At 41.3% G+C, this 27,705-nt stretch overlaps 1 protein-coding gene across 12 annotated transcripts in view; it reads right to left on the reverse strand.

The window, feature by feature from the left end:
- Window positions 1-27,705, reverse strand: part of FGGY (FGGY carbohydrate kinase domain containing) — a 396,863-nt gene that overhangs the window by 221,676 nt on the left and 147,482 nt on the right. For all 12 annotated transcript variants that reach the window (XM_079776812.1, XM_079776815.1, XM_079776808.1 and 9 more), the window contains one exon: window positions 18,019-18,134. In XM_079776812.1, the coding sequence (XP_079632938.1) occupies window positions 18,019-18,134 (116 nt within the window). The remainder of the gene's footprint in view (window positions 1-18,018; window positions 18,135-27,705) is intronic.

Here is a 27,705-nt window from a genome sequence, read left to right on the forward strand (position 1 = left end):
TCTGGTCAATGAGATGTAGGAATGATGGGGTGAGGTGTCAAGATGACATCCTGAAATGGAAGCAGACTCAGATAACATGCACACTTTGCCCATTGTCCTTGTCCTCCTTCTGCCATTAGAACATGGACTTGACACTGGAGGCAAGACAATAAGAACATAAGAGCGGGCCCTGTGGTGAGGACAAGGGTGTTATATGCAGAAAACTGAAAGATGGGCTACAGACTAGAGGATAGAGACAGAGGCAGAGAATGGTGCCAGAAGAGGAGGCTATGGAGAGGCTTCTGTGCCCCAAGAGTAATGGGAAGACTTGAGAAATTTTATGCTGGAAAGTCACAGGATTAGATTTTCATTCTCAAAAGCTGATGCTGGCTGTAGTTGCAGAATGAATTGAAGAAAGCAAATTTCCAATCAGTGAGAAGTGTGAGAAGGCTGCTGACTAATGGTCCAGGTGGCAGAGGATAGAAACAGAGACTTGGTAGCACTGAAGGTAGAGAGAGTGCATGGATTACAGAGATATTTGGAGCATAAAGCTGACAGCACATGGTAACTGAGTAGATAGGGGGGATCAAAGGGAAGGAGGTGCCAAAGGAGTGCAGAACTGGTGGTGCTACTATTCACCAGGATTAACAAAACAACCGAGCAACCCCTCCCTCTGTGCTTGCAACCAGAATGCTGAGCGCTCCTGGAGATAACACACAACAGGGCAGATTAACAGTTTCATGACAGCCCCTCAACTATGGGGCTGTCATGAAACTGTTCCTTATTTAAATCTTCTCCACTCTTCTCAAGCTTCTGACTCCCCCACACTCTCAGATGATCATCTATAGAAAACAGAAGCTATGTGAAGGGAGTTCCCTCAACTTCCCATTTCTGAACATATACTCCTCCCAGTTCTGGACCCATCTTCTTCTTCCTATTACAACTAGAGGCCCGGTGCACAAAATTTGTGCACCGGTGCGGTTTCTAGGCCAGGCCCGGTGCACAAAATTTGTGCACAGGTGCGGTTTCTAGGCCAGGCCCGGTGCACAAAATTTGTGCACAGGTGCGGTTTCTAGGCCAGGCCCGGTGCACAAAATTTGTGCACAGGTGCGGTTTCTAGGCCTGGCCAGTGATCAAAGTGCAAGCATCTGGTGTGGAAGGGCAGGTTCCAGCTGACCTCTGGGCCCTGAGCAGCACCTGGACCCCCTGGGTCCCCATGGACCCCCCTCTGCCTGAGTCACGGTGCCCAAGTCCCCATGTGGAGATGTGGTGAACATGGCTGGACGCCGCGGGCCAGGGCACAGCGTGGGCCTCTGAGCTGCCCAGCAGAACTGCATGAAAGTGGGACGGGCAGCATGCTCTCACCCGGCGGCCTCACAGACTGGCTCCTGCACCAACCCACAGGGAGCCCTACAGGCCCCTGTGGTCCCGGCGGCTATGGCCTGGCTCACCTGGAGGACGCTGTGCGGGTGCAGGGCAGACTCCTCGCAGACACCCAGCACCTGAGTGCTGGGGCTTCCCTGGCGCGAGCCCTGGTGTCCTGGAGGAGGGTAGCAGGGGGAGTGAGAGTGAGCTTGGCGGACACCCTGCATTCTCACCGCACCTTCACCCCCTGCCCCAGTAGCCAGTGAGAGGTCGCAGCATGTCACCAATGCCCGCCATGTTCCGTGCTGCCCCCTGGTGGTCAGCACATGTCATAGCGATCAGTCGAAATCCCGGTCTTCAGGTCAAACGACCTTCTGAGGTGACAATTTGCATATTAGGCTTTTATTATATAGGATAGAATGGCTATATCCCCACTCCTTTCCAGAAGCCATTCTCTCCTGCCTTCTCAGGACACTTACAGTACTGATTCTACCTTCTCTCTGGTATCATCAACCAACTAGTCACTGTTGGAACCTTCTCATCAGCTTTAGATCTCCTCAAGCAAATCTCTCCCATCTTCAAGCAACCAACAAAGCAACAGAAAACTCCATTCACTTTCAACTATTCTTCCTCCTCTAGCCACTGCCCCCATTTTTCTTTTCTTTCCCAACCAAATTTCTCAAGAGCTGTTTAAACTTGCTGGCTCTGTATTCTCAGCTACTATTCTCAGTCTGGCATCTGACTGTATTGCCTTGAAGCCTGACTACACATCTGACATGTGGCTTCAATCCACACTAGCCAGCTGTGTGACTTAGGGTGACGGACTTATTTATGCCTCATTTACCCTCTTCTACAGTGTATAAAGGCAGGAGAGAGGAAGGGATAAGATTACTACAGATCTCACAAGGTTGCTGGAATATGATAATTCATATGAAGCACATGGCACAGTAAATGTTTAGTAAATGTTTGTTGTACTAATTATTTCCTCCTCAACCCTTATCTTCTTCCTTTAAGTGGCTTTCACTAAAGTCCTGGTCACTTTATCAAATAGAGTTTTCAGTCTTCATTTCAATTTCTCTTTCAGCATCCTCAAGATTGTGCCCTCCCATTCTCAACTCTACTGGTCTTCTTATCTCCCTGTTCATTACTCCTAGGCCTCCTTTGCAGGCACATCCTCCTCTACCTGACCTTTAAGTATTGTAATTCCTTTCCCCCAGATCCATTTTTTTTCTTCCTCTAGAGTAGTGGTTCTCAACCTTTCTAATGCCGCAACCCTTTAATACAGTTCCTCATGTTGTGGTGACCCCAAACCATAAAATTATTTTCGTTGCTACTTCATAACTGTAATTTTGCTACTGTTATGAATCATAATGTAAATATCTGTGTTTTCCGATGGTCTTAGGCGACCCTGCTAGCAGTTCTCAATCTGTGGGTCGCGACATGGTTGGGGGTCACCACAACATGAGGAACTGTATTAAAGGGTCGCAGCATTAGAAAGGTTGAGAACCACTGCTCTAGAGTATCTCACACATATCTACAGCTTCAAATAGCATGTACACTGATGACGTCCAAATCTCTATTCCTAGCCTTATCCCTCTTCACAGAATAGACCTACTGCTTACTCCATGTCGTCATTTAGAAATCTTAAAGACACAAACTCATTATTTCAACCCTCTTTTATTTGTTCTAACTCTCCCCTGAAGCATTTGTTTGTGTGTATTCTCTAACATTTATTCATTATTTTACCAATCATCTACTGAGTACCAAATATGTCCCAGATTTTTTTCCATATGCTCTCTTGTCTTAGAAAATATTTGAGGCAGCTTATAACAAGTAGACAAAGATAAAATAAGGTAAGTGGGATTAAAGGTTAAGTAATACCAAAGATGGGAACAAAATGAATTCAGATGCGACTAAACATATGTACCAATGGCTTAAATATCCACTTTAGATGAGTTTCAAATTTGCTTTAAATCCTCAAGCAGCCAAAGTGATGGGGAATATCTTTCCAGTAACTCAATATGATGCCCAGGAGAGAGAAAATAAAAGTAATTATTCAGAAAAACTAGGAGAAACTAAAAATAATGTGAGTAATCAGATCAGATAAGTTTTTCCCCTTGGGGCCTGCATTGTGAGGTCTCTGTGTGAGGTCATCCTAATTGCCAGGCATTACTCAGGTATTACTTTCTCCATGTGGCACGTAGGAGAACTTAGGTCCTCATAGGTTAAGTAATTAGCTTACTACCTGTCACATAGCTAGTAAATGGCAGAGCCAAGATTCTAATTCATGTCCATAGAGTTCCAAAACCCAATTTCATTCCGTTATCCCAAAGCACATTTTACAAAGAAATAACCCCACCCAGCAGCTCTGAAAGAATAGAGCCTTACATTAATGTCCACAACAGGACAATATATGACATCACAAAACTCAGTATCGTAAAGCTCCCTGGGCAGCTTCTGTACTTTGAATTTAAAGGCAAATGCATAGTCCTTGGTAGAAGAGCCTGGGGGAAGGGAAGCAGAACATGAAGTATTAATACACAACGTAAAATCATTACCTGGTCCCTTAAGTAGCCTCTGAAGTAAAGGCAGTGGAGGGAAAAATTGCAGGAGGCTTTTCCCCCCCTTCCTAATAGATTATATATTTCACCAGCTAAAAGGGTATAAAAATTTAACGGAATTTTTAATGTCTTTCTAGGTTTTACAATACCACAAAGAGATCATCTTCATTTTCTCTGCCACGAGAACAGATGGGTGGCAGGGGTGGTGGGGCTGTGACTCATTACCTTCTCGTGTCCGCAGAGGCTGTCTGAGAAGCAGGCAAACTTCTGGGATCAATAGGGCTCAGAGCAACGCGGTATCTGCCAACAAGCCTTGGAGAGGCCATTAGTCAACCAGTGACCTGCCAACCTGACCACAGCAGCCTTCTGATGTGGATTCTCAGAAAGGTTGGCCCGTGCTGGGAAACTGAAAAGGTCATGGGTATCTCACCATCAGAACTCCACAGAGCTGGGGTGAAGGGTACTGTTGAGGAGCTAGGAATTCAGAGGCAGGGGCCACCTCAAAGGCCAAGGTCACCACCCACAAGATACATGACCAAGAGAGGCTAAGCAGAAGAGGCAGCAGCTATGACATGCAACACAGAAGAGCAACCGATGGAAATGGCTGCCTTCCAAGAACACTGATTTAAATGACTTCTAAAAAGATGGCAATAATGGCATGAGGTCATTTGTCCAACCAGATCTAAAAGCAAGCCCCAAGTTAAAAACTTTCAGAAAAAGGAAAAAATAATCCCATACTGAATTTTGACTAGCAATGTGATTAAAACACATGCAGCTTTGCAAGGTGTCATATTGTTCATACATTCTTCTCCCAGAATTTCAGAGGAGCTCCATGCTAGAAAGAGGGAACAAGGCCTTAAAACATGGACAGTCTAGTTGAGGATACAAAAGGAGAAATAAGTAAGCAGCAGGTGCTACTGAGGCTTGCACTATGCCCCAACACTCCAGACAGGGAGAGTGTTACTGAGAAAAGAATTTCAAGAAAAGGTTAACACCTAAGATTAGGTTAGCAGAACTTATTCATAGCAAACCTGGGCTAATTCTTAACGTCATCCTCTTTCACAAGTATATGCTAAATAATCAAAACCAAGATATCTTCCATCATTACCATGAAAGATATAGGTCAATTGTTTTTAGGAAGCAAACTTTGGTTGGAAAACTGGGTTAATAGATGACCATTTCATATCTCTGAGCAGCAATTCTATTATGTTCTTTCTATTATGTTCTCAGTGGCTCCAAGATCACATCTGAAACTCATTTTCCTAGTTGTGGGCATAAATACATAAACTCTCTTAGGTTTTTCATTTTCTCTCAACCACATTTGGTCTGATTGAAACTAGTATTCTGGGATAATGATTTCAACATCATTTCCCATCCTGTTCCTTTCAACTTTCTCAACTCTAGCCCTATTGGCTTTCTTTCACCATGTTCCTTCCCGCCAAAGTCCTTACAAATGCTGTCCCCTCTGACTGAAACACTGCTCTCTTCATTAACGCTTCACAGAGTTAATGCATATCAACCTAGCTTAATCATCACTTCCTCAAACGTTTCCTAGTTTCCCTGGCAAGGTCATATCCCCTTATTACAGTCTTGAAGCCCCCTTTGCCCATTCTTTGCAACATTTATCTCAGTGGCAATCCTATGATTGATTAATGCTCTCTCCACTAGACTGAAAACTCATGGAAGGCAGGAACCCTGTTGGCTTTGGTTCACCATTGTTCTTCAATAATGAGAACAATGTCTAGTATTGTTAAGTGAATGAATGAGAGCAAAAAAGGGCAATCATAGGTGTTGAGTGTTTCCTCTCTCTTTTTATTTAGTTATTAATATGATCATGTCATTGCATATAATTAGCCCCACCTTCTCAGTTTTCCTTCCATTGAATATAATTATCAAAAGTCCTTTCTGGTTTTCACAGGATTTGGCATTAGGGGAGTCCAACGCTATCTCCATTTGTCATTATGATATTTTATACAGCATTGAATCTTCTTGTGTTGTTTAATTTAGCAACTATTTACTTGAGTCTTACTAGAAGCTAGACAGACACTTTATATACTTCATCACTCCATCCCAAGGACTATGAAAGGTAGGTATTCCTACCTGCTAATAGATGAAGAAATCAAGTCTCAGAGAGGTTTAGTGACTTACCCAAGGCTATACAACCAATTAGTGGTAAATCTGGGATTTGATTCCAGATCTCTCCGACTCAAAAGCTCGTGACTTCTGATTTCCCCAAATTTATTAAAACCTGTCTTTCAAATTTGATGCGAAAAATGAATGTAATAGTGCATGGAAAGAAATACTCTTCTAAAGTTACAAAGCATTATAGGAGCATTAGTCAGAGTTTCCTAGTTAATTATTACCAATGAATCCTGTACTCTTTTTTTTAATCCTCACCTGAGGACATGCTTTTATTGATTTTAGACAGAGAGGGAAGGGAGAGGGAGAGAGAGAGAGAGAGACATGGATATTAGAGAGAAACATCAATCAGTTGCCTCTTGCATGTGCCCTGACTGGTGATCAAACCCACAACCTGCATATGTGCTCTGACTGAGGATCAAACCTGCGACTTTTTGGTGTACAGGAGGATGCTCCAACCAACTGAGCCACACTGGCCAGGGCTGTCCTGTGCTTTTTATTTGCCTATGGATATGTGCTCCATTGTGCGTGAGGGAAAAGCTAATGATTGTGTTATAGGACTGAATAATTTAGGAAAACCTATAATTCTGATCAAGGTAACCTCTCAAGGAAATAGTTATAATTTAGAAGCAGAAATCTGATTACTTTGATTATATCCTACTTGGAAAAAAAGCTATTTGAACCCAAGAGTGGAGCTCAGAAAAAGGCATTCCCCAAAGTCAAAAGATGTTGGTAATAATTACATGGAATACTTCAAGGGGTATTGACTTTGGCAGACATGATCTATCACCTTGAGAGGAATTGGAGTTCCGGAGAATGGACAGTTGTTAAGGTGGTAATAAGTAACATTTTCTGAAGACTTTGTATGTGCTAGGAGTTCACCTGCATTATTTCATTTGATCCTCATAATATGCTCATTCATCCCCAAAGTATACCAATTAAGGCTTTAAAAAGTTAAGTACCACACCCAACAATATATATGGCAGGGCTTACATGGCTTGCAGATGACAAAGCCAGAACTGACTCATGCCTGTCTGGCTCTGGTGACCAAATTCTTAACCATTAGAATAAGCAATGGCTAATATACTACTTAGTTATTTTAGTTTATCTAAATCAGTTGCTTAAGAGCTTGATCGATATGTTCCTAGAGCCAACTGGCTGTCTGGGTAAAGTCCAATTCCTGCATTTGCAAGGTTGAAGACTGCCCTGGCTGGTGTTGCTCAGTGGACTGGGCATCGTCTGGTGCACCTAAAGACTGCCAGTTCAATTCCCGATCAGGGCACATGCTGGGGTGCCAGGCTTGATCCCAGGAAGGAGGCATGCAGGAGGCAGCCAATTGATGTTGGGCTCTCATATTGATGTTTCTCTCTCTAAAAATTAATAAAATTATATATATATTTAAAGGTTGAAGAAGAGTGAATTCATCTATGTAAGTCTTTGCCTTGGTGACACTGATCTGGTGCTAATAATCCTTTTCAAACAACAATTTCTAAACTGGCTAAATGACCACAGATGAGCGATGTCAAACAGGAAAGGTGGCATCGAGTAGTGGAATAACCATAGGACTGGGGGGTCTCAGCTGTGTCTGGGAAATGCTGTAAGAACAAGAAAATTCACCCTACCTCACTGAGTCTTGGCTCTTCATCTACAAAATGAGGGCATTAGAGCAAAATCTCCATGATCCCTTTCAGCTCTGGTATTAACTGATTGTCTAGCAGTAGGAAGAGGCTGACCTCACCCTCTGGGGGCTTCCAAATATCTTCCAGATGCCATACTGAAAGGAGGAGCAGTTACATGAAACCTTATATCCAGCAAAACCTTTGAAAACCATTGCCTTACAACATGGTGTGGTCATCACTTCTTCCTTGCCCTTCTGGCTCTGCAGGGCTATTCCTGGAAAAGCCAGCAGCTAAAACAGAACTTCTGGGAATCTAAGGGTGGTGAGAAGTGGGGAAGCACAGTCACTTCTTTCAGGCCCAACAGGCAGGGTGCAGAGTGTTGAGGGAGTGAAGACTGTTGTACTCCAGGTGCCGAGGTACACTTAAAGATGATAACAGCTAACATGTCTACAGGCTTCATAAACCACACTGTTGTATGATATCTGATATCCCATTTCAGTTTTATAACAAAGCTTATGGAATGAGGGAGAAGAAATGGATACTATAAGTAAGTAAAGGAAAGAAATGGGCTTGGGACACAGACACACACACACACACACACACACACACACACACACACACACACCCCTTCACAGAAAGTACAAAACTTCTAAAACTGCCATCAATTTTCTTTATAGCAATGGCAGGAGCAGCAATTGGAACTATCTCTTGAGAGCAATGGGGCCACTCTTGTTATGCTGAGTCTCTTACCAGTGACCCCATCTTCAAGGGAGACAGAAGTCCCATTAGAAATTAAACACAGTCCCCTTCCTATCACACCCCAGGCCCACTCTGCTCCAGCCACGCCCAGCAACTCAGAGACCTCACACTCTCCCTGGCTCCATGTCCTTGCCTGTGCTGCGGCTTCTTCATCAGAGGTCATCTCTCTTTCTGTGGTAAACGACCATTCATAAACTTCTGCCACATCTCAAATGCCATCTCATGAGAAGCCATCCTTGGTATCACCTCTAGTTGTTAGTGACTTCCTTCTCTGCTTCCTGCAGTATTTTGGACCTCTCTAGACTTACTGAAAAACACAGATGATTGATTTATTCATTTATCCCCACCCTCCACTGCACAGACATGATATTCCCAAGGTGACTGACTGACTGACTGTGGTGAATTCATTTCTGTATCTCCAGTACCTAGCCCCGCTCCTGGCACTCAGTGGTGTGGTTGGATGGAAGGATGCATGACTGGATGGGTCACTAACTGACAAGAAGACCTCTAGGTCATTCTCCATCAGGCAAAGTGTATTTTTAAGGGTAAAACAAGACAGTACAACACTCAGAGAACATAGGAAAGACTCAAGCATAGGAAAACAAGACAGTACAACACTCAAGCATAGGAAAGACCTTGCTCTATCACTTGAACAGGAAGGGGAAGGGTGATGAGAAGAGATGGGACAAGCTCAAAGGCTCAGGACATGGAAGAGAGTGTGAGAGGCCCCAAGGAGCGTAGAAGATGTGGATTACCTGTGGCCAAAGACCTCCCAATATAAACTACGAAAGACAGCTCCTATAGCTGGTGATACCAACACACAGCAGCAGTTCAACAAAGCTCCAAATGAAAAACGAGTTTCACATTCTAAGAAATAAATGCATGAATCCTTGTACACATGCCCAGTTCTATTGGGTGATTTCAGAACATTGGGTATTAATAGCTTAAAAGGGATTTTATAATATGCACAACTACAAATGACATCGCTGGATTCTGGCTCCCAATACTGGTCATGATGAATGTTGCTGGTGAAAACCCTTAGGTGTGTTTCTACAAGGGGATTTCCTCCTCTCTCTTTCAGGAGAGAGTAGCACTAATGTGAACTTGACCATCTCCTGCTTCTATACTCTTCCTTGTTCTATCCATCAGAAGAAGAATCACTTAGCTGACCCATGAGACTTGAAAAAAAGGCTCGGCTGGTGTGGCTCAGTAGTTGAGCATTGACCTAAGAGTCAGGAGGTCATGGTTTGATTCCCGGTCAGGGCACAAGCCTGGGGTGAGGACTCCATCCCAAGTAAGGGGCGTGCAGGAGGCAGCCGATCGATGATTCTTACCATTGATGTTTCTATCTCTCCCTTTCTTTCTGAAATCAATAAAAATATACATTTTTAAAAAATCCATCATCCATGGGGCCATGCTAACCAGGAAGTAGAGCCACACCCTTGAAATGGAGTCAGCACAGACTGGGCACATGTTTCTCTTCTTAAACTACCTACACTCAGGCCAGTGGGCTGAGTTTCTGAATTAATCAGATCAAGTGCTGAAGTGAGCCCAGCCAGGCCTCTTGTCTCTTTGTCCCAGCTCTTTGGTCAACAACTGCACTGAGTCAATGTCACCCAGGTCCCAAGGTCCAGCTAGGTTTGAAAGACAGGTGGGATCCCCCCTGCCCTTTACTTCAGTCTAACCAAAGCCAACGCTGCACTTTGCTTTAGGTGGTTCTGTGGATTGTTCTCACCTGCTTAGACTTCAGAGCGGAACAGCAGCAAGTACTGGTGCATCTGTGTTCTCATCATATACTTTATCTACAGGTTTAAGCCACAGGACAAAAATCTATAAAATGCAGATTTAACTATGGAGTTAACTATAGGGTTTATTTTATTCTATGGAAAAATGATATTCCCACTATTCCTAAAATAAGTTTTTCTTTTTGTTTTTTTTCCCCCCTATGGAAAGAGCCTGTAATATCCCCACCAGGACACAGTCTCCATGTCTGCAACAGGAATGCGGCTTGCTGCAGCTACCTTTCAGGTTGGAGGATGACTTCCACAGGAGTCCCTTCTTAGCACATTGCGGACTAGTAGTTTTATTGCTAGCTTTACCAGTGGCCAGATAAGTTTCTACTGAATGAGTACAAAAAACATTTTACATAAATGTTAAAGGCACACTTTAAAATTAAATACCCATTGCATTTTGAAGTTATTTATTACATGTTCTTTCAAGCTAATATCTTTTTAAAGTATGATACTATGTAAAACACTGTGTAATATGAAGCGAGAATTCTCGTGATCCATCCGAAACCTGTTAAGTGCCAAATGCGTTATTGAAGAGGACTGCAAACACTGAGTTTACAAAATGAAATCACTTTCTGTAACCCAGCAGTATCGTCTCATCGGTATCTACTATGTGCCAGATGACTGTGCCCACAGTGTCTGATGCTTATAATACAGTCTCATAGAGGGAGAGAAAACCTGTGAAAAAGTGCAGCCTCCCTCCCCTCAAGGAACTGCCTTCCTCGCGTATTCTTTGTCTTCATTTCTGCCTCTCACTTAACAGTCACTAACTTCTTCTACTTGGGCTGCACATTTCATCTTTGCCTGGCTTCCCTGATCCCAAATAATGAACGACCTATAAGCTAACACACTGCACCCTTTCTATAACAAAGCTCTTCCTGTAATGCACTCTATAATTCAGCCATGTTGTACACATGAGTGTTCATAGAGAGGCCTGCCTACCCCAATAAAACACTGAAGCACTTTTCCCAGGAAGTAAGAAGGCAACGGGGCCACGCTGGAAGCCAGCCTGGATAATCGATTAGAACAGGTGGGATGTTGCTTATCTTCCTAAGGGTCCTCTCTCCCTGCTAATCACTTCCTTCCTCTTTGCTTTTGATAGATGTTTAGGATTAGATAGGTAACCTGGGAATGAGTCACATGGAATTGAAGGTCAAAATTTATTGACACAGATCATTTTATTGGACTATGGATATATAATTCCCTACAGAACCCTGGGTTTATGTTTTCTTCATTAATTCTGAACATTAAATCAATTTGAATAGTTTCAATTGTAAAAAAGAAAAATTCTACTATGTTATTTTGACTCAAAAAAAAGTTTTCTCCTTACTTTTATAATTTTCCCAAACCACACCATCCAAATACCTCCCTGAAGGAAGGCATTAGGCAGTAACATTCAGTTTTGAAAACTTGCATGTAGTTACGTAAAACAATGAAAAAGTTCTTCCCCTGTCCTTGAAATGCACCATATAAATATTGCATTTGATCCTTAACTTACAGTTCATAAATATTTTATTTCAAAAATATCCCTCCATAAGACCATCAGTTGCTGAGGTGTTCAGTTTTCGGGGAAAGCATTTATTTACTGCACGAGTCCAGGAAGGCTGGTAAAGACTTGGCTAAAAGCTCCACATGGAGCGAATTATGGTAATTGTATTAATGCTCAAATCCACGACACGCTGCTCAAATCTGCTAAAAGGTTTTGCACTCTATTGCCCACATCTTGACGGGCAATGAGTCCACTGGAAATGTTTAACACTTCATAGGGAGGTTTCTGAGATTCACTTTTCATAGTTCCAAGAATTGCTAAAGAATGCAGGTAGCTTCCAAAGGAGTTTCTGAAAGTCACACCTTAGAGTTAACATCCTTCTCAGCATCTTCCACTTTTGGTGCAGACTGAAAATCCAAGTTCAAGTCACCAGAAATGAAAATCAAAGGAAATATCACAATTAATTTTGATTAATGGGTAAGTTTTAATTCATGGATGGCAATATTCTGGTTAATGATATGTCTTCTTAGGACATCCATTAAAAATCCATTAACTTAACAGGCAAAATCTAATAAAGTTACTCTGGAAATTCTCTGCTAGATGAACATTATGGACTTTTAATGAATATTTCCTGTAGGTATTTCTCTATTAGCAGAGCTAATATACTAATCAAACTAAAAAGCTTCTACAGAGCAAAGGAAGCCATCAACAAAATTAAAAGGCAACCAATGGGTAAAATAAAATATTTGCATAGCATATATCCAATAAGGAGTTAATACTCAAAGTATATAAAGAACTCACACAACTTAATAGCAAAAATTAAAAAAAAACTGATTAAAAATGGACAAATGATCTGAATAGACATTTTTCAAAAGAAAACATGCAGATGGCTAACAGGCACATGAAAAGATGCTCAACATCATTAATCATAAGGCAAATGCAAATTAAAACCACAATGAGACATCATCTCATATCTGTTGGGATAGCTATTATCAAAAAGACAAGATATGACAAATGTTGGTGAGAATATGGAGAAAAGAGAACCCTTGTGCACTATTGGTGGGAGTGTAAATTGGTACAACCACTATGAAAAGCAGTAGGGATGCTCCACAAAAAATTAAAAATAGAACTACCATAAGGTCTACAATTCCACTTCTGGGTATTTATCCAAAGAAAACTAAAACACTAATTCAAAAAGATGTTTAACGCTATGTTCAGTGCAGCATTATTTATAACTAGAGGCCTGATGCACAAAATTCATGCAAGAGTAGGCCTTCCTTCCCCCAGCTGCTGGCACTGGCTTCCCTCTGGCACCCGGGACCCGGGCTTCCCTCCGGCCGCTGGCAGGTACCCAGGACATGGGCTTCCCTCTGGCCACTGGCAGGCACCCAGGACCGGGACTTCCCTCTGGCCGCTGGCAGGCACCTGGGACCCAGGCTTCCCTCGCAGCCCCGGCTTCATCTAGAAAGTCGTCCAAAAGGATATCTGGTCTAATTAGCATATTACACTTTTATTATTATAGATAGCCAAGATATGGAAATAATTTAAATGTCTATCGATGGATGAATGAATATAGTCATGGTATATATATATATATATATATAAAATATTACTCAACCATTAAAAAGAATAAAATCTTGCCACTTGCAACAGCATAGATGAACCTAGAGGGTATTATGCTAAGTGAAATTAAGTCACACAGAGAGACAAATACAATATGAGCTCACTTATAAGAAGAATCTAAAATACAAAACAAAACAACCCAAAGAGAAACTCATGGATACTGAGAATAGAATGGTGGCTGTCAGAGGAAGTGTGAAGGGTGAAATGGGAGAAAGCTGGGGGGCGCGGACGGGGGCGGGGGAGGGGGGCAGATGAATAGGTCATGGGGATGTTGTGTACAATATCTAGACTATAATCAATGGCATTGTAGTGCATATTTGAAGGTTGCTGGAATAGTAAATATTTAAAATTCTCATCACAAGAAAAAAATTAATTTGTAACTTTTTATGGTGACTGATGGTGACTAGACCTATTGTAGTAACCATCATTTTGCAATGTATACATTACTTTATACACCGCAAACTAATACAATGTTATATGTCAATTATACCTCAATAAAAATTTAATAATATGAAAATTAAAATAAACATGAATCTTGTGGAAGAAGAGGAAAAGCATCAAAAAGTTAAAGTATAGTTAAATCCTTCTGTTGTTGACAGGGTCTTGGAAACTGCAACTTTAAGCAAAAACGATATATAACGAAACTAATTTTACCCTATGTTAATTAACATAAACAAGAGTTAAGTTCCTATGGCATATTTCTGGTCATATAAACATCACCAAACTTCTAAATAAAGATCCAATCCTATATAATAAAAGCCTAATATGCTAAGTGTCCAGTCATCCGTTCAACCAATCAATATGCTAATGATATGCTAAGGCTGCTCAACTGCTCACTATAACTGCACAGGGGGCAGACGTTCCGACCGGTAGGTTATCTTGCTGCTGGGGTCCGACCAATCAGGACTGAATGGGATGGGCAGGACACACCCTGGAGCCCTCCCACAGTCCCTCCCCAGCTGGCCAACCTTCTGTGTCCCTCCCCAGCCTCAATCGTGCACCGGTGGGGTCCCTTGGCCTGGCCTGTGCCCTCTAGCAATCTGGGAGCCCTCAGAGGATGTCAGAGAGCTGGTTCCAGCCCGATCCCGCAGGCCAGGCCAAGGGACCCCACTGGTGCACGAATTCATACACAGGGCCTCTAGTATAATTCTAATATTAAACACTGAAATAAATGTGATTATATATACATTTAAGAAAGGTTAATAGAAACAAATATGATGATTTTGTATGATTACTTTCAAACCCGATTATTCCATTTCAGGGTCACAGGTGGCCAGAGCCTATCCAGGCAGCTTATGGCCCAAGGCAGGAGCCAGTGCTGAACAGGATGCTGTTCCATCACAGAGTCCCTCACAGTGCCCCTCACTCACTCGGACTGGGACCCAATGTGTAAACTCCATACAGTCAGTGCCCCCAGTGGGAATAGATTTTTTTTTCTAATAAAAATTATAACTAAATGACATTATTCGAGGACCTACTATTAATCAGAAAATCAGAGTTGAAGTTGGGTCCAAGTCACCAAAGATACTGCTAAAAACAGTAAACATAATTTCAGCTTTAATGGCAAAAGGCACCAATATCCCTGTACCGGCCATCCCAGTTATTAATCTATCCACTTACTAATCAAACAGTAGTTTAATTACTAAAATGTGTCATGCCTTATGCCAGGACCAGGAATACAAAGGCAGATACATAAAAATCCAGATATCAAGAAGCTCACAGTCTAGTGTGGAATCAAGACATGTAAAGTGGTCATCAACGTGTACTGTAATAAGCTAGGTTCAGCATATCATGGGAATATTTAAGGAAGAGCAACTAAATTGGGGGGTGGCATATAAATTTTAAAAATCATTTGAACAATTAAGTCATTGACATTGACATATGTATTCCAATAAAATATTAGCTCCTCCTAGGTCCTCCCACTAAGAAGTTTTCAATCCTAATATCACTTATTAGCTCTGCATGTGGTTAGAGGAAATTACTAGATTATATCTCTTATTCTCATCTATGAACAAGGTCGTTACCTTGTTACCTATGTATTTTTGTCATTGGTTATAAGAATTACCTGCAACAAGGTATGCAAAAGCACACAGAAATGTGCTCGGAATATAGAAGGAAGGAAGAGTACTATTTATTTGCTACCTGCTCTAGGCACATAATGTTATTCGGAAGTCAGTATGCAAAATGGTTAGAGCAGAATTTGGAATCACCCAAACATAGGTTTGAATTCTGTGCCTACCACTTGCAAACTGTGTGACCATTCATTAGGCACATTTCCACTCTCTAAAACATAGTTTTCAGCTGTTGGACAGGGTAAATAAAAATAACTCCATCACACAGTTTTGAAAATTTAAAAACACAATGGCTGTAATTCAACAGTACCATGTATGAGAAGTGGTAGCTATCATTAGTTATGTCTTTCCTAGGCATGACTATAGAAACAATATGAAACTTGTCCAAGTTCACACAGTGCCAGAACTACCACTACCTCAGCTCCAGTTCAGTGTTGCAAGCCCACTTTGCACCCCTTATTACGGAACAAGAGCTTCTCCCCTGACACTTAATCCTGATGGTTCTTCATCAAAGTAGAAAGCTCATGGGGGAGCCGCCTCCAAAGCACCAGACTGGGGACTGAGAACTTGGTGGCCATGCCTTAGCTCTAATGACCAGTACACTGTGACCCTGGGCTGAAATGTGTTCCCCAAAATTCTTATGCTCATGCCCTTGTACGCAATGTGATTGTATTTGCTCTTGTCCCAATCTAACTCAGGTTGGCTTTGGGTGCTAAATGTTGAACTGCTGCCTAACCCCACTGGAGGCCAACCATATCACTGCATGAGTTCCCTCAGCCTCGTATATTCCAAGGGGAGCAGTCTGCTTTAGTAGAAAACTGGAGTCAGAGACCCAGTTCTAATGCTGAGTCCACAACTTACGCGTGCACAAGGAACTGAATTTTAGTTTTCCCATCTGTAAAATAGGAATAGCTATGCAAATAGGTTGGTGAGGGGCAAACAAGATAATATATAAAACAAATTATCTGTTAAAGGACTTGGAGAGTAGGTGATGACGAATGACGGTGGCTTTGCTTCTTCCTCGCTTCCCCTGGTCCTGAGCTCCTCTCCACTTCTCTACCAGCTCAGATCCTGAGATGGTTTCAACTGAACTCCCCCAGAATTTCAGAAAGGGCTCTTTCTGCAAATTACATGGCTTTGTTCTTTCCCCTGGACTTATTAGTAGTTGAACAGACCACAGAAACCAAGCTATGTTCTCTCCAACTCAGCTATATTCATATCTCTATCATATTCCTGAACTTTAACAGTGCTGGCATGAGGACTCCACCACAGAAAGGTTGAACTAAAATAGCCTGCTATGTGATTCAGTTATCAAGGGTGGCTCAACATTTAGCTAGTCACATGAATGGACCCATGGCTGCCCGGCCAATGACTACATTTCCCAGCTACCCTTGCAGCCTAGTGGGGACTTAAGAACAAGTGCTGATCAATGGGATGTGATCAGAAGTTGCATGGCTGATGTCCACGTTATGCTTCCCCAAAAGTATCCCCCTCACAGGCTGGGAATTGATGAGAACTGGATCAGCCATCCTGGACCCCAAGTTGGAGGCTGCATTGTGAGAACAGCAGAGCTGCCTTGATAGTCATTTATCTCTATTCTACCACATGAAACAGAAATAACCTTCTATCTTGTTTAAGCCACTGTACTTTAAAATTTTATTTTTACAACATCCTAGCCAAAACACTAAACACTACAGATGTAATTCTATTTAATCAGGTATAATTGTTTACCTGGTAACAGCTTACTGGAAGTCTAAGTAATAACTACAAGAAATAAATATCTTTCTGTGAAATGAACATGCAAACCTTAAACTTGAAAATGTCAGCTATTGTTATATAAACATAGTATCTGAATTCTTTTCACCAGGTAAACTCCGACTAGTCACCTTTATGATCCAGTCAGTGCCACAAAAAACTGGAAGTCTGAAACCCTATAGCCTTAGTCAAAAACTGCTGGCTCATGTTCCAGTTTCTGTTTTGTTCCTGATTCTTCTCATTTTCATCTCTTCAATTATTTGTTTCTGTTCATGACCTTGCTTGATATCTTGAACCTAACTCACAAAACATTGTACTTGTAATGACTGGAAATGATGCATATGCCTCCCTCTGTACACCCCTTTTTGATTATGCTATTCCTAGCTTCTCTGTGCAAATATCTTCATCAGTCTAGCCCAGTGGTCGGCAAACTCATTAGTCAACAGAGCCAAATATCAACAGTACAACGATTGAAATTTCTTCTGAGAGCCAAATTTTTTAAACTTAAACTTCTTATAACGCCACTTCTTCAAAATAGACTCGCCCAGGCCGTGGTATTTTGTGGAAGAGCCACACTCAAGGGGCCAAAGAGCCGCACGTGGCTCGCGAGCCGCAGTTTGCCAACCACGGGTCTAGCCCAATGTCTAAGATTTTATATTTCAGTGCAGTTTCATATCCGGTATCTCCACTCAGTTCCTGTAAGCCCCACCATAAAGGCCTACCACCTTAACTTACTCATTACTCTTGTAAAACAGGGCTAGGTCCCTGCATTTTAATTCATACAAAAAACAACCAATATCCTCATATATACATAGACATAATCACTCTCAGGTTTGTTTGTGTTTTTTGTTTGTTTGTTTGTTTTACCTATTTTGCTGTAATTATCGGAAACAAAGTCTTCCAGACCAATCATCTTCCAGAAACTGTCATCCCAGCCTTTCTCTGCAGAGTATGTCCACTTGCACACCAGGGAGCAGAGAGATCTAAGAAAATGGGAGAGAGGAAGAAACAATAGTATGAACTAGGCTTCCTTTATGTTTTTCCAACTACCTGCCCAGATAGCTGCAGTAGTGTTAAGAAGCAGAATAAACCTAACTAGGTAATTATATATGCCTGTTTAGATCAAAAGTCCCCAATGGCACCCATTAATGACTTCTTTCACTTTCATGAGAGTCTCAGCTCTTTATTTAGATCTTGATCAAACAGTGTATACAAATATTTGTATGTTTATTTATATTTACATGACATTTGTGAGATAATTAGAAATTACAATGCTGACAGCTCTTTTATGATATTGAGTACTATATTAAATTTTAGGTATGATATTTATAATTGTGGTTACATTTAAAAAAAGTCTTCTTATAGAGACACAGAATGAACTATCCTATCTATTATAATAAAAACGTAATATGCAAATCTAATGAATGGCCGAACAGCAGAATGACCTTCCGGACGACCACGCTATGATATGCACTGGTGCCAGGCCCACCATCACCCCACAATCGCCCTGCAAAGGGAGGCCAAGGTCACGGGCCAATTGATCGGGGGGTGGGGAGGGGTCCTCCTCTGAACGGGGAAACTGGGGGGGTGTGGTGGCGGATGCAGGCAGTGCCAGGCCAAGGTGGGTGCGGGCAGGGGGCAGGGCCAGGGCTGCGAGGCTGGGGCTGTGAAGCCAGGGCTGCGAAGCCAGCAGCCAGGGGAAGGAAGGCCTACCCTTGCACGAATTTCATGCATCAGGCCTCTAGTCCTATATAATAAAAGGCTAATATGCAAATCTACTGAACAGCCGAATGACCTGTCGCTATGACGCACATTGACCACCAGGGAACAGATGCTCAACGCAGGAGCTGCCCCCTGGTGGTCAGTGCACTCCCACAGGGGGAACACCTCTCAGCCAAAAGCCGGGCTCTAGCTGGCCAGCGCAGCAGCGGTGGCAGGAGCCACTCCTGCCTCTGCCGCAGCGCTAAGGACCACGGGGAGCAGGCCTAAGCCTGCAGGCGGATGTTCCCTGAGGGGTCCTAGACTGTGAGAGGGCACAGGCCAGGCAGAGGGAACCACCCTACCTGCCCAGTGCACAAATGTCGTGCACCAGGCTTCTAGTTTATGTATAAAATGATATAAGATCGGGAATTTGCTTCAAAATCCTAAGAGAAGGGGAAGTGAATGGCGTTGTGAATGGGGCAGAATTGGCCATGAGTTGGTGGTTGTGGGGCTGAGTGACAGGTAAGTGGTATGTCTTATACTACCCTGTTTTGTACATGTTCAAAATTCTCTATAATAAAAAAATTTTTTTTAAATTGCCTGGTACAGTATATTATAGAAATGTGTACCTGAAACTTATATAATTGTGTTAACCAGTGTCACCCCAATAAATCCAATAAAAGGAAAACAATGCCTGGTGTATATACAGTCACTCCAGTATAAAGCAATATTTAATAGGAGGAAGATGTGAATGCTACATGTTTTCCTCTCCAGCTTCATTTCTCATCCATTCACCTTTAGTATTCTACACTCCAGCAATAAAATATCATTTACAGTTCTCTAAAAAAAAAAATCATGTCCTTGCATATTTCTGTGCCTTTGTCCTACTCCTAATTGGAAAATTCTTCCCAGCTTCTTCACCCTGATAACACAAGCACTTCCTTTAATCTGGGCTGAGTCCCCAGTTCTGAGTGGGTACATCTCCTCTGAACTCCCAGAACATGTGACGATCCTCTATCACAGCCCTTATCATGCTGTGTAATTAACTACTTCTTTATTTATCTTCCCTATAGTCCTATTGACTTCCAATCTGTTTCCCACATGTGTTCAAACTTCAGAAAATAAAATTGGATGCTATCAACCCCTAATCAAAATCTTTTGATTACTCCTTATTACCTTTAGGAGAAAGTCCAATCTTCTGCAGGGCTTAAAAGACCCTTTGTAGTATGAGCATGATGACCTCCAGTTTCTGCTTGCCATTCCTACCCATGCTTGCTCCATTCCGCACTACTGAATTATTTAAAGTTTCCCAGAGTGGGCCCTGATTTCTGACTTCCCTGCGCACTGAGTCCTTTGCTCCATTCTGCCCACAGTTTTCTTCCCTGTTATGCATCGAACTCCTACTAAGAATCTGACTCAGCTCACATTGTCCCTTTTCCCGAGGCCTCTGTGGAAGGCAAGCTGAGTCCAAAGCCTCTTCGCCAAGTTCTTGTCATATCCTCATCTTAACACTTATCATAGTAACTGCCTTTGCCCACTCACTTCTCCATCTCTCCCACTAAAGCAGCAACTCCTTCAGAGCAAAATCAGCCCTAATCATCTCTGTGGCATCAGTATCTCATGCACATTCAGCCATATGTCAAGCCACAATGAATACTGATTGAATTGAAGCACTAAAGAAGGATTTGTTCACCTTGTCACAGCTAAATGGTAAACCACAGTTGCTCATGTAGTTTTTGGTTTTTTGTTGTTGTTGTTGTTGTTGTTGTTGTTAATCCTCACCTAAGGATATTTTCTATTGATTTTTTTAGAGAGAGTGGAAGAAAGGGGGAGAGACAGAAACATCAATGTGAAAGAGACATATTGATTGGTTGCCTCCCACGCATTTGCCCCCCAACCAGGGCCAGGGATCAAGCCTGTAACCAAGATACATGCCCTTGACTGGAATTGAACCCAGGACCCTAAGTCCACGGGCTGATGCTCTAACCACTAAGCACAACTGGCTAAGGCTGCCATAGTTTTAAAGAGAAACCTGTTTCATACACCCAACTAGGTGCATTTCATTAAGCCATTCTCATGGATTCACTCACTAAACATTTAGTTTTCAGTTAGTATGACATGGAACTGTGCTGGACTGTGGGGAACCAGTGGTATGCAAAAGACCTGGTCCTCTGCTCTCATGTAAGCTGACAGTTTCAATAAGGAGACAGAAATTGATCAAACAATCATACCTAAAATCACATACTAACAAATAGCCAAAGTGTCCTGAAGGAAGTGGGAAGAAAAATGAGAACCTTTAACAGAAAAAATGAGTACCTGATAGGAACTGGGGTGGGGGGAGGAGGGGAAAAAGTTTCAAGGAGGGCTCCATAGAGGAGGTGACATTTTGTGAGGTCTAAATTTTGAAAGCCAACAAATTTATTATTAATGAATTTCAGATGGCAGAACACAATGAGCTAAGCTAAATGGCCTGTATATATTGGTGTGACAGTGTCAGTAGAAACGTAATAGGTATGTGCTAAATCCTTCACCTGATTTAAGCAAGATACTTTTTTTGGAGGTAGAGAGAAGTCAGCCACTTGTGTAGCATGTTCTGAAGAGTACACAGCAGGCTAACTCCTCTAGGTCCATTGCCTGAAATTCTAGCTCCTTGGAAGCTCCAGCAGCTCACTGGAAAGAGCAATGTATGGAGGAAAGGGTGATGTGGAAGGATTGTTCCTAATGATCAAACCACGTAGGACAACTCTTCTCTCCCCCAATGCCCCATTCATGTACAGATTTCCGTGCCTCTACTTTGACTGCTCCTTTGTCTAAATTGATCACTGCTCCTTTCACTCATCCTTGTCAACTTGCAAACTCCAAATCATTCTCATGATCCAGGTCCAACGTCATCTCTGCAAAATGTCCTTGCTACCTCCAAGCTAAACTCACAGCTCTCTCCTTTGAGGTAGTATTAGTACTTGGAAATATTGCATTATCATTCTTATCAGCTGAGGTAGGTTGGGGTTTTGGCCCCCAGTCTATGGCTTTCTGCATATCCACATCCTCTGTCATGTAACTTGTAGTGCTATATCCTCTCCTCTTCTCATCTCCCCTGTCACTGTGAGCAGGACCTCCTTTCCTACTTCTAGACTTTGTATTCTGTCAATGCTGGTTTGGAGTCTAGGCCTCAAGAGGCATGATGTCTTTTCTGCTTGCTCTCTTGCACTTCTGGCATCAGCATGAGAAGATACTGCTTGGAATGGCCCATTAGCACCAGAAGAAGGATATCAGTGGAGAAGAGCAATGACTGCCAAGCTTAGCCTGGATCAGAAAACCCAGTCAACCAAAACCCAAGTTAGAAAGTCCATCTTGGAGCAGAAGAACCACCCAGCAGAGCACAGCCTAAAGGAGCTACCCATGATTATTGTCTTAAATCACTGAGCATTGGTTGTGGTTTGTAACAGATCAACAGTGAAACAACTCAACACTTTAAGGCATTACTAAATTATTCCAAGTAGGTTTCCCCCACAATAAGGAGAAAGATGCCTTAGTCCTCATAGAAAGTCAGATTATGTGGCCAGAGAATTTGCCTGGAGTGAAGATGACTGAACCCAGGAGGCAGGAAATTTTTCGGCTGCAGATGCCTCTGGCAACTCCATTTTCTATCAGGATTAATGGCACAATATTAGAGTCATTTTCATTGGGGTTTCTTTAAATCAACTATTGGATAATACGGATATGTAAAAGCAATGGAATTAGGAAAATTTAGAGAGTGCATCTGAGGCACAGGTTCCCCAGAAAAGTCTCTACAAGAGAGAAAGTACAGGACATTATGCTGTTAGTGAATAAAGCCAAGGTCTTTGTAGCAGAACAAAGGGTTTTCCCCACCCCAGCGACCCCCCACCCTAAGCTAAGAGGAGTGCTGCTTCCACCAGGGCGAAGGGCACTCGCTGTGGGTTCACTGCCATCCAGAATGCCCGGGGAGCAACTGCTGTGCCTTGCACTGCTTTCCGATTTATCAGTGCCAAAGAGACTGTACCAACCTATGTGAGCATCAAAATAACATAGATCAATGAGTAGGCAAAGTGAAAACAATACCTAACTTAGGAGGATAAATTCACCTTGGAGAAGATCACTAGAGCATCTATAAGGCAGGTCTCATGGATGCAGAAGTGATGAAAAAATTGGGAAAGAAGATAAATAATGAAATCAATGAGAAATCAGAAGAAGAATGCAAGAAAGAAAGATTTCCTGAACTAACAACACTGATTTTAAATGTTAAACTTTAAATTTCTGCAGAAAAACTAAGAAAACCACTCGCACTGTTGAAAATCAAATTAATGATCTGGAAGAGCAAGGGAATGACATATGTTACTATCCATAGCAAAGACACAAAGACAGAGATAATGAGGGAAGAAATTAGAGGCTCAGAGAGCAGATCCAGCAGCGTAACATGAGAATAACAGGAATTCCAGAAGAGATTTTTATTTAGAAAGAAAAAAAAGAAGAAGAAGAAAGAAACAGATGAAGGAGTTGTTATAATTAAGTAAATACATTACTAGAATTTTTTTAATTACTGAACTGAAGCAAGATTTAAGCCTGTAGATTAAAAGGCTCATTAAATCCAGGAAGTGAATCCAGGAAATACTTGAATTTCAAGCATAAACAGAAAATTATACAAGTTTCCAGACAGAAAGAATAAGTTACTTAGAAAGGCAAAAGATTTAGACTAGCTAAGGAATTCTCATCTACAACTCTGGAATGTAGAAGACAGTGGAACAATGTACAGACTATTAAGAAAAATGATCCCAGAATCCTATACCCAGACAAAATATTATTCAGCTGTCAAGGAAAAAAGAAAACATTTTCAACATGCAAGGACTGAAAAAGTGAACTTCCCATATATGTTCTCTGAGGATAGTACTTAAGAAAGAACATAACCAAACTATAATTGATTCAGAGCAACTATTTCAACATAAGTTTAATGTTGGTTGTAAGGACAGAGAAGGCAATCACTAATAAAAACAAAAAAGCTTATAGAACTCTTAAAATAACAATGCACAAAAAAGGGAATAAAGAGAAAATTAACAAATCATTGAAACCAAGCTAAGGCAACTAAAATAAAAAGGAAATGGGAAAATGGGTAATGTACTATAAAAACAAAAAAACAAAAAGGATAGAAGAAAGAAAACCAATTATTTCAGTTATTATAACAAGTGTGAATGAGCTAAATTCCACAATTAGTTAAAATAATAATTACATTGAGGTTAAAATTAAGCTACAGCCTGTTTACAATACAGGTATTTTTTAAGTGCGATAAAGTGGTGTGTGTGTGTGTTTTAAAAAAGGTTGAAAAAGGAAATAACAAACACATTTATTTAAAATAACAATATAAATATCAGACAAAGTAGAGTACAAAATTTAAAAAAATATTAGCATGACAAAGAGAAACATTCCATAATGACAAAATGCTTAAATCCAAGAAGAATATCACCATTCATTCAATTTTATAGAGGGAACAACATAGTGTGAAATATATAAATAAGCTCCAAAACAAATAGCACTTAAAAGGAGATACATATTTAAAGATTTTATTGTACTCTCACAATTTTAACAGGCAAACCAATAGGATAATAAGAAATATCACTGCTGAGGTATTAAATGACTCAAATACAGTCAACAAACTCAATTCTATATACTCGTATAAGTGGAGAGAGAAAGGGAATGTTTTACATTCCATGCAGAGATTAGATTGGTAAAGTGGTATTTTACAGAAAAATTTAGTTTTGAAAGCTTTTATTGAATCAGAAGAATGTCTGAAAATGAATACCCTAGGAAGCCAATTTATTAATGAGAAACATTAATAAATTAATCTGAAAGAGATCTAAAAATGTAGTAAAGATAAAAGCAGATAAGACATAAAATAACAAGATAAAATTTAGAAAGTCAACAGAGCCAAACATGGCTATAAAAACATGTTCTATGAAACAGAAACTTCTGGTATAATTGAGGGGAGGAAAAAGGAGTGAAGGCAAAAAAAAAAACCCCAAACCACCCAAACATCTTGAATGAAAATGGTGGATACAGCTACAGATAAAGCAGACATTAATAGAAAAGAAATAAAGATTACACAAACAACATTATGCCAGTGAATTTGAAAATTGAGATGAAATAAACAATTAACTAGAAAAACAGACCTTATCAAAACTGATTCAAGAAAACATAGGAAACCTTAATAGATTTATTATCATGAATAAAATTAAGTCAGTAGTAAAAATCATCCCTCAAATAAAACTTCAAACCCAGATGATTATACTAGAAGAGTCTAACAAATACTCAAGGAGCATAGTACTCCAACGTATTTCAAGAGTCTTAAAGAAGAAGGAATGCTTTCAAGTTATTTATAAAGCTAATATAACTATGTTAAAAAAATCCAAAACAATCAAAGACAGTATGAGAAACAAATATCAGAGGGCTACTCTCACATTATGAATATGGGCACCAAAAATTCTAAATAAGATATGACCAAACTTAATATAAAAATGTGGAAAAACACATCATGAACTACATTCAAGAATGTTTTAATAATAGAAGATCTATGAGTGCATTTCACCACAGTATTTTATTAAGGGAGAGAAAAATGATCAATTCATATTGGAGAATAAAAGTATCTGATAAAGCTAAATGCTACATCAAGATAGAAACTTGTGTTGAAGTAGAAATTAATAGAAGTTTCTGCTTCTAAACATGATGGAGTAACAGATAATGAATTGTATCCCATGCCTTATACAACTAGAAAACTAGAAAAAAATAAAATGAAACCACTGTTTTCAGACCTTGAACAACAGGCAGTGCAGGACGAATGCCTGAGAGGAGGAAGCAAATGAGGTGAGCTCCAGCATCATGCTGGCTTTCTGCCTGGAAGCCCATGCCAGACCATGGAGCAGAAAGAGGGATGCCAAGGAAAACACAGCAGCTTCACCAAGCTGAGGAGACTGAGATCAGAATTCGGAGAATTTGAGGTGGCTGGGAGCTGTGGTGGCACAGACTTCCAAAGAAGGGGTAGCTATGCAGAACGAGAGCCCCGAAAATCTGCCCAAGGGCCCCACTCCATCTCTGTTGACTCCCATAGGCAGATGTGTACACGGACATTCCATGTCGGGTGCAGAGGGACCGGAGAGCTGTGAGCTGAACAGTTCTCAGAATTCGCTGAGAACTGTTCTCAGAAGAGCTGAGGATCATCGGGGTTACTAAAGTTAGAGTGGAATGTCCTCATGAATCACTCTGGACATTCCGCAGACATATACCTTAAAAGTGTGACTGAAATGTCCTGGTGTAAAGGCTGTTCTGATCCTGCTCTAACGAAATTCTTTAAAAAAGACTCTACAGGATAAAACTCAGCCAAAAGTACATTAACACCTACCAAAAAAAAAAAAAAAAATAGCTCCTTAGAGAAAGACCCCAAAATCCAGACACACAACAACATAAAATTGACAAAGGAATAAACATCTAATCATAAATATTTGGAAAAAAAAACAACAGCCAATTTTTTCTCAGTTTAATAAAAGCTATCAACCCACAAAACCAAACTCAAGGAAACCAAAGCAGGCTAAATATGGAGAGAAAGAAAAAAGAAAAGAAAACACAGTGACAATCTTAAAAGTAGAGTGTGCATCAGTGGGAAAGCCAGGAGGTACTAAAGGTTCTACCTCCTCACATAAAAGAATGTCATTATTTTATTGTCTTTCATTCCTTGATGCTCCATCTGGCCTTCTGGGATTTCAGTAAAGCAGGCCTGGCCATGACCTCCACAGCAGGGACCACATCTGCCTTACTCATCATGTCATTCCCCAGCATCAAGCTCAGTACATGTTTGTTGTGTTAATGAATGAGAACCCCAGAATGCCAGTTACAGAAGAAAGCTTTCAGGGTCCTAATCACTTTTTAATTGTTTACATATCTTTAGTTATTGTTCTCTGTGGAGGCCCTGGAGACAAAAGTCAGATTCCCGGAGAGTCTAAGGGCAGCAGAACGCTGAGCTCCTGGCACAGACTCTCCACCTCAACAGCACAAAGACAACTTTTTGAAAATGAATTTGCCTACCTCCATCCCTCCCATCCCCTACTTCCCCAGATACAAAAGAATGCCATATCTCTAACCCATCTGTTTTCCTTTTTTTGAAAAATACAAACACAAAGAGAGACTTCCAGGTAAAGATGCCCAATTGACCACACATGTTGACTTCTAATCCCTTTACAGATTCCCCAAAAGTGGCAGTACAAGAATATTTCAGAAAGGCAAAACCCACAGTGACAAAGAAAACAGGACAGAAGATGACAGCAACAGAAAGCTAAAGCCAGAAAACACAGATGGATGAGTAGTCACCCTCTTAGAAGACTTGGAAAGATAAAACCTAAGTAACTGTGGGGAAAACCCAGAAACACAATGAATACCCTGCAGAGACCCAGCCTAGTTCAGGAAGTGGTGGCACCAGGTATGTCTGGAAGTGGGAGTAAAAGTGGGGCTAAACACAGCAGGCTGGCTGAAAGCCCATGGGGTGTAATTAAACCTCCATGTGCCTCTCCCAGACCCTGAAAGAAGCCGAGGTTCATCCTCAGACAGAGTGAAGGACAAGGCCCAGCTATGGGCAGGGGCATCTTGACATGAACAGAGAGAGAAACTGAGGAAGGACCTGCCTTTTACCAAGTCTCTACAGGATAAGTCAGCCTTCAAGATCTTTACCCCAACTTAACTCCCGGGGCTCTTGGCTGCCAGGTTTATACTGTGAGGACTTGTTTTTTGAGGGGGATTGTGACCTGACAAAAGAAATGACCTACTGCTAGTTGGGAGTGCAGAAGAACAGAAAGAATA

This window comes from Cnephaeus nilssonii (assembly GCF_951640355.1).
Source record: "Cnephaeus nilssonii genome assembly, chromosome: 7".
NCBI classification, from domain to species: Eukaryota; Metazoa; Chordata; class Mammalia; order Chiroptera; family Vespertilionidae; genus Cnephaeus; species Cnephaeus nilssonii.